Genomic DNA, 13,120 nt, shown 5'->3' on the forward strand with positions numbered 1-13,120 from the left:
CTGATCCCACTGCCTTGCTCTGTCCCCTCAACCTTGTCTTTTTCAAAATGGGAGAATATTGGAAGAGGAGGAACAAATAAAAATGGAAGGTCGCTCATCTTTTTATGACCTGATCTTCATAAATATTGTTTTGTGAAGTGAATGGATCATCAGAAACAATTTTATATAAGTGACAGCTTCCATGAATCCAATAGCTGACCTGCTGTTTGACTTGTTCACCTTATATCCAGCTGGTTACAGCCTTCAACCATTTTACTGACATCAATCTATTTATAGAGACACAAAGAATTTCACACTACACATAGGCAACTGCAAAGGAAATAAATAACTTACTCTAACCAGCTGAGTGCATTCTCTGCTGTGCAACAACATAAAGCTTTTAATAGGATTTTTTTTAGGTCAGCTCTTAGATCAATCAAATTTCAACAAGAGAAATGACTGGGTGCCTCTTTAATATCAGCTCAGTCTGCCAGCTCCTGTCAACTCCCCATATGATTACAGAAATTAGTTTTCGGCCTCAATAATATGAACCTTGCAGAACTTAAAATTCTTTGGGGATGTCTGCAATTGTCACCATCATCACGAGCACAGAATGTAAACTCTTGAAATTGCACAGAAAATGTACTACAAAAGGATTTTATCCCCGAGGGTTTCCAGTACCCTCTTAAACAACGTGGCCTTTGTCAGTCTGAAAGTTCCATCACTATCAATCTCACTTTTTATATACCTCACCCTTTACTCTGGCTTTTGCCCTTTGGCTTTCAACATCCCATTAATTCCTCCAGTCTCTTAAATTCTGAAACTATTTCCATCTCCCTTTTCTCTTTACTTTTCACTGCAGAAGAGGACAAATGATGAAAAACGGCATTTAACCGAAGAATTTTATGTTCATTTGCAACAAAATCAACTGCATGTGTTTAGCAGATGCTAGGATAAGGTACCTCAGAGGCGCTTATGTGCTGTCACTCCCACTGCTCTTCTTGCATATTTTCAATATTTTACAAGTTGATGAAATATGAGGCGAACCAGACAGGCTCAAATTGAGATGTGAGCACCTGGAACCAATAAAACTCTTGGATATTTCACTTGGTCAACACTTGAGGTACAGTTCACTACCTGTCCCATTACTACTAATCTTAGAGAACTCCTTGCACTTTACTCCCGCCAATGCAGGTGTATCAATCAGTGCAGATTTATAGCCCAATTTAATAGAACCCAAAGCACCAGCGCAATGCAAATCCTCATGCTCCCTCATCAATGAATTCAGCAAGGAGTGATAGCTAATTCATTCATTATCCATCTTCCTGTTTCAAGAATTTGCCAAACCTTTTCCAAGACAATGTGCATCATCTTCAGGCAAACAGAGGTCAAGAAGTAGAATTTACCTCAGGATGTCCCAAAGTACTTTACAACCAATGAAGGACTTTGAAGTGTTGTTACTGCTGCAATGTAGGAAATGCAGCAACTAATTTACACACACCCAGTTTCCATAAATATTAATAGGATAATGACAAGATCAACTGTTTTAGTGAAATTGGTTGAGGGCTAAACATCAGTCACACTGGGGAGAATTTGCACGCTCTTTGTCGAAATAATGCCACAGGATCTTTAAAATCCACTTTTAGTTATAAAACCTAAAGAAATCCCACTAATTCAGTTTAAAATTAACAGGTACAGATGGTAAAGCATTGTATTTTAACAGGACATCAGACCAACACGGGAATCCATTTTGAATAATACAAATTAAAGGTTAAAAATAACAGAAAAAAATTCTTACTCTATCTCCAATTGTAATACAGGCTTTTGAATCCAGATCACGGGGTGGCCTAAAAAATAAATTTGAACAGAATATATTTAAGTTCACAATAAAATGTACTATTTGCACAAAAAGGGAGACATCACTGTTCGACATGTTGGTACATTAATAAAGAGCAAACATTCTGCATGGCAGCTTGCAAACTTGTGAAAAAAACACCATAAAGATTTCAGAAGAGAGAAAGAGTGCAAAACGATAGAGAATAGACATATAAAATCAACATTCCTTCAGATCTAGGAGTATTCCCACAGTACAGTAGCATTCAAATAAAAACATATCTGAAAGAAGACTGTAGTGGAATCTAAGGGAATAGAAGTCACGGGAAGGTAGATAAAGAAACAAGTCATTGGGCTCTTGGCATTTCAGAGAAAAAAAAAAATTGGTCACATCTAGACATGTTCCTTCCTGGCCTGTTACCCTGAATGGCGAGTCAGAAAGCCCAAAGCCAAATCTCACTGCCTGCTCGATCCCCTTGAATAGAGGGTCAGTGTCTCCATTGAACAAGACCCAAAACAATGTCCTCAAAGCCAAATTCCAGTCACTATCCGGACAGCTGAGAAAATTCCGTGGGGTTTAAACAGTTTCTGTGTCACACATAGCCCGAGGAACCTATAAACATCCCTCAAATTCTTGGCTCACTCGGTTTCTAGAAAATTCCAAAGAAAAATGACCACCCGAGCCATAGTATCAAACAAGTACCATCATTCTAGTGGGGAACAGGCATGCTGTCAAGTCTGAGTAGTGAGTTCCACTCAAAGGCAAATATGGAATTGCTTATACATGAGACTAGTCTTCCGGTAGTTGTATGGGAAATTAAGAGGATTCTGGCCAAAACAAAATTGGAATGAGCAGAAATATTTAATGCAGCAATGTGATTTGGAATGCAATACGCAAAAGGGAGGTGGAAGCAGACTCAAATGTAAAACTTTTTTAAAAATATGCTAGCTGTGAGATACACGCAGGGATGAGGGGCTCATTGAATAGTTCTTTCAAACAGCCAGCAAGGTGTAATTGGCAAAATGGTCCTCAGCGTTGTTTGATTTTAAGTTTCAAAGAAATCCTACAATGCCCTCTTAATAATAGCAAGATTTTTTGGTATTATTATTTGGGGTGGCACAGTGGTTAGCACTGCTGCCTCTTAGCACCACAGACTTAGGTTCAATTCCCAGCTTGGGTCACTGTCTGTGCGAAGTCTGCACGTTCTCCCCGTGTTTGCGTGGGTTTCCTCCGGGTGCTCTGGTTTTCTCCCATAGTACAAAAGACTTACTGGCTAGGTGCATCGGCCATGCTAAATTCTCCCTCAGTGTACCCGAACAGGCGCCGGACTTTGGCGGCTAGGGGATTTCTACAGTAATTTCAATGCAATGTTAATGTAAGCCTACTTGTGACACTAACTAATAAACTTAAACTTAAGTTTTAAACTTAAATAAATGTTGCAGAAGCTGGAAATCTTAAATAAAAACAGAAAATATTGGAAATGCATGGTACATCAGGCAGCATGCGTGGTGAAAGAAACAACATAAATGGTTTAGGTTGACAAAAGATCATCGACCTGAAATGTTGCTCTCTCCACAGGTGCTGGCAAACCAGTGTTTCCAGCATTGTCTGTTTTTATTAAAGATTGTTTTCTTGTTTGCTGAGTAGTGAGCAAATTTATAGGAAAAATCTAATACTGTCAATACTTGATCACTATAAAGAATTGATATTTCTTTCCATTAGAGAACTGCTTTGTTGAACAGAGAATATGTAATAAGTGTATCTTTTGTCTGCTGATGTAATAACGTCAGCAAAGCCAGTCTTCCGTCGCCAACACTCTTTTATTCATCATAGTGAATAAAGCACCGTTTCTGCAGCTACAGTCACACAGGTCCAGCCCAGGAGTCCTCTGACTGCCCGAGTACAGACAGCTGCTTTTAAACTCCTGCTGCTCCTTTCCTAATGGGCGAGCCTCTGCTCATTTAATAGGAGAGCTGGTACTCTACGAGACCCACACGGATATCTATTGACAATCCCCCGTGGCCATCCTAACATCCCACGGTGGGAGTGTTGGGAAGAAATGGAGTTGAGGGAAGACCTTTTCCTCCGCTTGGCGATCGACCTGGGGTCGGTTGAAGGTGGGACTGGACCTGGGGGTGTGAACCGAATTGGAGATCGCCACTTTCAAAGGGAGTGCCATAAAGACACCGATGCAGCTTCTTCCTGGGGCCCTGCTTCAGATGGGGTGCCAGTCTCTTCCACTTCGATCTCAGAATCCTTGTCCTCATCACCCAGAGGTACAGGTCTAGGGTTGGCTTCAAATTGTGGCCCGATGCTGGCAGCAGCCATCTCCATGGTTGGTAATGAGGCCTGCACTGGCGTGGGCTCTCTATTCCAGACATGGTCTAGGTGCTTCCTTATAACTTTGCCCTGCACTTTTACTTGATAAAACACGGGTCCCGTTTTATTTCCGTTATGATCACAGGGACCCAACTGAGACTGTCGCCGAAGTTCCTCATGTGAGCCAGATCGCTGATTTTGAATGCTTTTTCTGTTCTTGCAGAATCATAATTTTTCTTCTGGTTCTCTTGTTGGGCCTCCACCTGCCAGGTTCTGGAACAGTAGATTTAGTCTTTTCTGAAGCCTGCATTCCATTAACAATTCCATGGTATTCCGTGGAGTTGGTGCCTCCTTAATGACTCTTACCTTGTCCTCTACCAGATGAAGACCCTTGCCATCCACCTGATAGCCTAAATAATCACAGCACTTGCTTGGAAGACACATTTTTCCCTCTTCATGGCAACTTCGGAGAATCTCCATAAGACATCTTCCAGGTTTGCTGGGTGTTCATGTTCGGTAGATCCTGTGACCAAGACATCATCCAGGTATACCACTACTGGGGTAATCCTTAGAATATGTTCTCCATGGCCCATTGAAAAATGGCACATGATGTTGAGACCCCAAAGGGCAAGCAAGTGTACTTGTATAGGCCTTTGTGTGTATTAATTGTCTCATACTTCCAGGAAGGCTCATCTAATTCAATTTGTAAATATGCATGGCTCAAGTCCAACTTATTTGGCTGCCTGGTAACTTGCTTATAAGTCTTCAATTTAGGGCATGGTTTATTTATAAGTTTAGAAAGCCATTTGACACTGAGCTGATAGTTTTCACAAAGTCGGAATGACTTATCCGGCTTGAGGACAGGGACAGCAGGTGCGGCCCACTTCACGGATTGTATGGATATTATGCCAGTTTTTCCATGCATTCCAGTTCAGACTGTACTTTGTCCAATCAGGAATATGAGAATATGGAACTGATCTCGCTCCAAAACATTGGCACACGTTTCCAGAAAGCCCAGAATTAGGGGTGACCCTTCTGAACACAGCCCCTGTACGGGGGTGGGCGGTCACGAGAACTAAAATCAGAGGGAGTTGGTGATAGGGAGTCCCCGAATGCTTGCTGTCCATTCAGGAGGGTGCTGATGACTTCCAGTGAGGAAGGGGCTGTGATGCTCTTCAGAGATGCTGCAAAATTCTGTCTCCCTCTGGCTGATGGCAGCTCGCAGACTCCTGTGGCTTGGGTCATTTCAGAGCGATGACACGTAGAATCAGTCATCTCTCCTGATGCTGTCTCGGGGAACTGGGGGATTGGTTAAACGATTCCCTGTATCATTATTGAGTCCTGTCACTGTGAGGAAAGCACATGCACCAAGATGACATTATCACATGGAGGGGATGGAGGCGGTGCTGTAAGTCTGAATGCATCCCTTACTTGAGATGTGCCTTTGCTGTCACCAATCAGTGGAGACCAGGCAGCCTAAAAGTGGTTGACAAAAGTGAGCTTTAATACACAGTGAAATCAAATATATACAAACATCAGTGCTCCACATCTCTAAATGCTTATCACCTTTGCTCATGCTGTTCAACTACAATTTCTTAATCCTCAAAACTAAACCGCTATGTCTAGGTGTCTCCCTAGGATTCATTTCTGAGTCGTGGCGGCCTGCTGTCTGTCATGCTCTGCTGCCTGCGATGACCTCAGTGGGCGCCCTCTGGAGGGTCAGAACCTGGAAGGTTCTAGCCTCCTTGCGGGTGGCACAGGTGTTGTGATGCCATCCTGTTCTGTCTGCTGGACTGAAGGCACCTCGATCTCTGGATGGAGTGAGCGAGATGAACTGGACACTCCCGGTTGAGGCCGTCCTCATGCATGCGGAACTTGGCTATCAGTTTCTGCTCAGCGATTCTGCATTGTCGTGTGTCGTGAAGGCCAGGATCTTGGGTTCAAGTCACACTATCTGCAACTCCCACAACTTGCCTGGGCTTGCAAAACCTCACTAACTGTCCTGGCTGGAGAGAATACACACCTCTTTAACCTGTGCTTCACCCTCTCTCCACTCACATTATCTATACCTTTAAGACTTGATTACCTGTAAAGACTCGCATTCCAACCATTATTTTGTAAATTGAGTTTGTGTCTATATATTCCCTGTTTGTGAACATAACTCCTTACTCACCTGAAGGAGGAGTGACACTCCGAAAACTTGTGCTACCAAATAAACCTGTTGGACTTTAACCTGGTGTTGTGAGACGTCTTACGACACTACAATGAGACAAGCATTGTGGACTTCCATTTCTGATCAGTTCAATAAAGATTCTCACTTAGAAAACACTACTGTCCTTGAACATGAAACACTGAGGCTGGGAATCCCCAACACCACTGGCAAAGGAGAAAACTACACATGCATAATCTTCATGTATGTGGTTGTTTTAATGTCATAGTATGTAAATAGCTTTTGTAGCTGAACTCTTCTCGATGTTTGGAAAGGCTCAAAAAACACCTACAGCCTGAAACAAAATTATAATCTCCTGGGCAATATTTCCTTTAAATTAACAGCAAATCAGAAGGTACCAAGCAGGCCATTCACAAACCTTCAAGATATTGCAGGTGTGCACAAATTATAGGTACCATAAGTGAAATGCACAGGTCACATCTAACAATACAAGTTAAAACGATCTCTGCTCTTGGAGGTGGTTCATCACTTCTCTAGTGACTCCTCACTTCTGGGTCTGTTGCCAGTTGAAACATTACAATGCAGATGTGGAAAGAAGGTTCCAGATGTTAACCAGTTTTAAATGACCATCTATCTATACAACTGGTCAGTGCAGGCACAACAGGTGTTCCAAAATATTTCACTTTCAGGCCTTCATTATGCAAAGAATTTCTGTTGCATTCTCTCCCAGCAGCTTGGAAAGATTGTCCAGCTTGTGGCTGGCTATACAAAAGTGGAAAATCCCAAATTGAATCCCTAATCTGTACTGAGTTACCTGATCTCAGTCGCCATTATGCAAGTACAGTGCAACTATTGGTTTTAGTCATGGTTGCATTCCTGATTGTTACATGAGCAGCCAATGGAGCCTGGAGCTAGATCAAATCGTGATATTCTCACAATCAAACAGCACGACAACAGTTACCTTCATTAATTAGGCATAAATACATTAACAGCAATCATTTGGGAAAGGTACTGAAGAAGACAAGTATCATTGAATCGAGGTCCGTAGCTCTTACGGAGAAGGGAATGAGAAATTGTCGATTAAAGCAGGGGTCTCCAAACTACGGCCCGCGGGCCACATCTGGCCCGCAGCCAGTGGGGCGGGATGGGATTCCCGCTGCCGAAAACACTCCCGCTTCCGGAACCCCGCCGCTGACTCAGGATCCGAACGCAGGGACGGAAGCCACAGGCCGGACATTTGCTGCTGCTCCGCGCAGTGTCTGATAGACCCATGGGAATCCCCATCCTCTTTACCGGCCTATTGTCCAATCAGAGCTGCCGTCCTGTGACTGACAGTTCATTAAACAAATCAGCATTTGAGACATCTAATTGCCGCTCTGCATTGACTGAGTGACAGCTGCTTTAACCAATCCGTAAGTTCCATCTGTCTGAAATGAGCGAGAACAATGACAATGATGGCGGCAATTCAGACCAATTCAGTTATGGAAGGAAAAAAAGAAAAGTGGAAAGTGAGTGCCGCCTGTTTAATGAAGAATGGGGTGTAAAGTACTTCTTTGTACAAGCAGGTGATAAAGCCTTGTGTGTCATATGCAACAAAACTGTTGCAGTTTTGAAGGCGTACAATGTACGTCGGCACTATGAGACCAAACATGAACCAAGTTATTCCCAATTCACAGGAACACAGCGTTCGGAAAAATTTGAATCAATGCAACGCAAGTTGCCTTCCCAACAAGCTTTTTTTTACGTAGAAGATAACTGAAAATGAAGCTTTAACCAGGGCCAGTTACAAACTAGCTTATGCGCTGGCTAAAAGAGGAAAGCCATTCACCGATGGAGATCTCATCAAAGAGTGTATAATGGAAGCAGTGGAAGAGTTATGCCCAGAAAAAGCAAATCTGTTCAAAATCATCAGTCTTGCACCAAATACTGTTGCTCGTAGAATTGAGGATATAGGAAGCAATATATTTCATCAAATTGTAGACAAAGCAAGAAATTTTCAGTTGTATTCTCTCGCACTTGATGAATCGACTGATGTGTGTGACACATCACAACTCCTAGTATTCATCCGTGGCGTCGACAGTGAATTTAATGTGACACAAGAATTAGCATCAGTGCATAGCATGCACAGCACAGTAACTGGAGAAGACATCTTCAAAGAATTGCAAAAAACTGTGTTAGAATATAACCTGGAGTGGAATAAACTGCAATGCGTGACAACTGATGGAGGAAAGAACATGTCTGGGGTGAAGAAAGGTTTGGTTGGACAAATCACAAAAGCTTGAGGTTGGTGGATTCTCAAAGCCCATGTTTCTGCATTGCATTATCCATCAACAAGCATTGTGCGGAAAATATGTGGATATGTCTTGCGTTCTGAAACCTGTTGTTTCAACAGTGAATTTCATTCAATCTCACAGGCTTAATCATCGCCAGTTTCGTGATTTTCTGAAAGAAACTGATTCTGAGTTCGGTGACTTGCCCTATTATACAGCAGTTCGATGGTTTAGTTGTGGAAAAGTTCTATCACGGTTCTTTCAGCTCAGAGAGGAAATTGATTCCGTTCTCACAGAGAAGAATCGACCCGAACCACTTTTATCAAGCACTGACTGGCTTTGGAAATTGGCATTTTTTGCAGATGTGACAGGCCATATGAATCAATTGAATCTGAAGTTGCAAGGTGAAACAAATTTGATTTGTGGTCTTTTCGCGCATGTCAAGGCATTCAGGGCAAAACTGATGCTATTTCAAGGACAGCTGAAAGTTCATAACTTGGTTCATTTTCCATGTTGTGAAAAATTTCATGAAGAAAGTGAAGCAGAATTTCCTTCTTCATTTGCAACAGAAATCATTAAAGACTTGCAAAAACAATTTCAGGAACAATTTTCTGATCTTGATGGAAACACAGATGAAATAAAGCTGTTTCAAAATCCATTTGGCTGCAATGTTGAAACACTCCCAAGTCAGTTTCAAATGGAAATTGTTGATCTCCAATCAGATGACATGCTGAAAGACAAGTATAAAGAAGGAAATCTGATCCAATTTTATAAATCTTTGCAGCCTGAGCAGTTTCCAAATTTGAAGCGATTTGCTTGTGGATTTGTATCAGTTTTTGGTACAACGTACCTGTGTGAACAAACATTTTCAAAAATGAAGTATGTCAAGTCCAAATATCGAGCAAATTTATATGAGCATCTGAAGTCCATTCTAATAATCGGCTCCTCAAGCTTGAAACCTCAGTTCAGCAATATTTTGAAATTAAAAAAGCAGTTCCATCATTCCCATTAATCTTGTGCAAAACTTCATGATTTGTTGGTTACGATTGAAAACTCCAATTGCCAGAATGGTGTAGAAAGGTGCAGACTGAATTTATTTTTGTTCGACCTTTATTAATGGTTCAAGTTTATTTTGAATTTCTTTGCTTTGTTTTACTGAAGTTCTTCCTTGGGACGTGTTTATTTTTCTTATTGTGTGCCACAAAATTGGGCAAATTCTCATTTCAAGTAAACATTTGTAAAATTTCAGTAAATAAAATTAATTAAAAAATGAATAGCCTGCTTTTCTCATCTGCAGTTAAGTAATTGATTATTTTGTCAGAGCATTTGCTAATGTTTGACATTTTTACTCATTATATATCATTTCTCAGTGTAAGCACGGCATTGTTTCTTTGTAATTGCCACATTTCTCTTTTGTTCTGAATCATATCATGCTGATTACAAAGATGATCCAAATAAAACTTACTCATTCATTTAAATTTTATTCATTCATTTATAAAACTAATTTTTTTTCTTTGGCCCCTGAAAATGTGTAAAATATACGTACGATGTGGCCCTCATACTGAAAAGTTTGGAGACCCCTGGATTAAAGGCTTCCGATTGCCAGCATACTATTTAAATATTTGGAACATGTTGAATAAATTTGAGAGACAAGTTAAACCAAATTATGCACAAGTTGAGAAAGAAACCAAAGGTTCTAAAGATTAACAATTAAATAGCTTCAATATTTTCTCTCCACTGGGGTTTCATATGATCCACATTCCCCTCATTTTGAAAAACAAACACCTGGCAACACAAGTTGCATTGCCTCAACATCATGCAGTGGCCTTTTTTAAAACACATACCAAATGAGAACTCAACAACACAGGATTATCTGTAAATAAAATTAGGCCTCACTGAAATGTATGAGAAATAATTTAAGAAATGTCTATGGTGTAGTATTTAAATCTGGTCAAACGTTCCACCAGTGGATGTTTGATGCAAAGCTATATGGCAACATTCAGTGACAACATTGCAGGTGGGAACCACCATAGACCATATAGTTCTCCAATTCCCAGTCGGTAGAGATAATCAGAGCTATCCGAACTATATGGCCTATGCTGGGCAGTGCCTTGCTCCACACAGCCATCAGTGGCGCGTCGTGCTGTACACGCACACACACACGCGCATGCACACACACATGCAAAAATACGACTCCAGTTTAGAAAGGGTTTTTCTTACGTGGGGCTGGTAACTGGCTGTTTGAAGACATTATCATCGATTTTTAAATTAGGTTTTTTCTTCACTTTTCCTGTAAAACAAACAACAGGAAAGTCAAAAATCAAATAAGTACAAGATTTCACATTCATTTCATAGTAAAAGGTTTTGACATTGGACATTTTCCCTTTCCAGTTGCACTTATGCAATTTACTTTGTTTATTTTTTGTCACCAATGCAATAACAATTTTGACTCTTTAGATGCATAAGGTAGCACAAATACTTATGCATATTATTAAATCCTTTACTCTTCACGCACTTTGAAGCGATTCAACAGAAACCTTCGAAAGGGTATGGGATAAATACCTGAAGAGGTAGAAGATCTAAGGGCAGGAACCAGAACTAACTGGATAACCTCTTCACAGGGCTGGGCAGTATAGTGGCACAGCAGTTAGCCCTGCTGCCTCTCAGCGCCAGCGACTTGGGTTCAATTCCGGCCTTGGGTGACAGTGTGGAGTTTGCACATTCTCCCCATGTCAGTAAGGGTTTCCTCTGGGTGTTCCGGTTTCCTCTCTGTCCAAAGATGTGTAGGTTAGATGGATAAGTCATGGCAAATGGAGGGGGTTACAGGGATAGGGCGGAGGGGAGGGCCCATGTGGGATGCTCTTTCAGAGAGTCAGTACATACCCGATGGGCCAGATGGCATCTTTCTGCACTATAGGGATTCTACGGTTGGTTCAATGGCTGGCATAGATACGATGGGGAAAATGATCTTGTTCTGAGCTGCCAAATTATATTTATTATCTATTTGAGATGTTTGAGATGATGGAGTTGACAGGCTAGTTAGAAACTATTTCCTATGGTAAAGGCATACAGTACAAGAAGGCCCAATCTCAAAACTATACCTAGATCATTCAGAGTGATGTCAGGACTCAATTCCTCACAAAGACTAGTGGAAATCGCTCCATCAGAAAAACTGCTGAGGCTTGGAGCCAATTGAAAATTTCAAAGCCAAGAATGATAGATTTTTGTTAGACAGGGTTTTAAGTGTTACAAAATCCTAGGTATATGCAATTAAGATAAGTTATGATTTGATTGAATGTTGGGAACAGGCTAATGCAATAATGCATGCTGTTCTCACTGGAACAGCCTGATAGAAGTCTACAAGATTATGAGGGCCATGGACAGAGTGGATAGTGAGAAGCTTTTTCCCAGGATGGAAGAGTCAATTACTAGGGGGCATAGGTTTAAGGTGGGAGGGGCAAGATTTAAAGGAGATGTATGAGAAAAGTTTTGTTTTTACACAGAGGGTGGTGGGTGCCTGGAACTCGCTGCCGGGGGAGGTAGTGGAAGCAGATACGATAGTGACTTTTAAGGGCCATCTTGACAAATACATGAATAGAATGGGAATAGAGGGATATGATCCCTGGAAGGGTAGCGGGTTTTAGTTCAGATGGGCAGCATGATCAGTGCAGGCTTGGAGGGCTGCAGGGCCTGTGCCTGTGCTGTCATTTTCTTTGTTCTAAAGTGGCTAAATAGCCTATACCTATTCTTATGCTCCTATTACAGCTGCTTTGCATTATGAGCATTTAAACTGAATTAAATATGAGCAGCATTTGAAGATTTTTTTCCCCCTTTTATTCAGTCATTCTATAGTTATGATGCAATTATGATTACATAAAAGTAAAATGCACTCCACCCGCACTCTGTCTTTAAAAAGTACTGGATTACTCAATGTTCACTGTGTACCACTGCTATTGTTCCTTAGCCCCATCCCAATGAGTCATCTGCTTCGGTCATCGGCACCTGACAGGAAATGTGTGATTTTCTTCCAGATAAAATGATAAAAAAGAATGTTGGCACCTGCACATATAAAATTGCAATAATGACCTTCTGTTGTACTTGGCTATCAGATAGCTCTTCTGGAGGGGTTACAACATTATGACACAGAACCCAGAATGTCTGTAGATATCGAAATAAAATACCCATTTCTGCTTTCTAAAAATTAACAATCGACTGGATCTATTTTACAGTCATTAGTTGAAGGATGTGCTGGGGACTGGAACATTTTACCAATTTTACCATCCACATAGCTTCTGGATCAAGCACTTCCCCAAGTCCCCTCAATGCCTCAAGATGCCTTAATTAGCGGGATGGTAGCATATTGGCAATTGTACCAGACTAGCAACCCAGAGACCTTGACTAATGTTCCAGAGACTGAAGTTCACATCACAGCATGGCAACTAGGGGAATTTAAAATTCAGTTAACAAATGTGGAATAAGATGCAAGTCTCATTAGAAACATAGAAAATAGGTGCAGGAGTAAGCCATTCAGCCCTTTGAGCCTATGCT

At 41.3% G+C, this 13,120-nt stretch overlaps 1 protein-coding gene across 3 annotated transcripts in view; it reads right to left on the reverse strand.

The window, feature by feature from the left end:
• The window catches only part of LOC144510609 (dual specificity mitogen-activated protein kinase kinase 3-like), a 126,598-nt gene that overhangs the window by 63,582 nt on the left and 49,896 nt on the right, over positions 1 to 13,120 (reverse strand). For all 3 annotated transcript variants that reach the window (XR_013500657.1, XM_078240190.1, XM_078240191.1), the window contains exons 2-3: positions 10,793 to 10,862; positions 1,778 to 1,826 (exon numbers count right to left, since the gene is read on the reverse strand). Coding sequence is in view for 2 of the 3 variants with exons in the window: in XM_078240190.1 (XP_078096316.1) it covers positions 1,778 to 1,826; positions 10,793 to 10,862 (119 nt within the window). In the remaining variant the exon portion in view is untranslated. The remainder of the gene's footprint in view (positions 1 to 1,777; positions 1,827 to 10,792; positions 10,863 to 13,120) is intronic.

The sequence above is a fragment of the Mustelus asterias genome, chromosome 23 (assembly GCF_964213995.1).
Source record: "Mustelus asterias chromosome 23, sMusAst1.hap1.1, whole genome shotgun sequence".
In the NCBI taxonomy this organism is placed as follows: domain Eukaryota; kingdom Metazoa; phylum Chordata; class Chondrichthyes; order Carcharhiniformes; family Triakidae; genus Mustelus; species Mustelus asterias.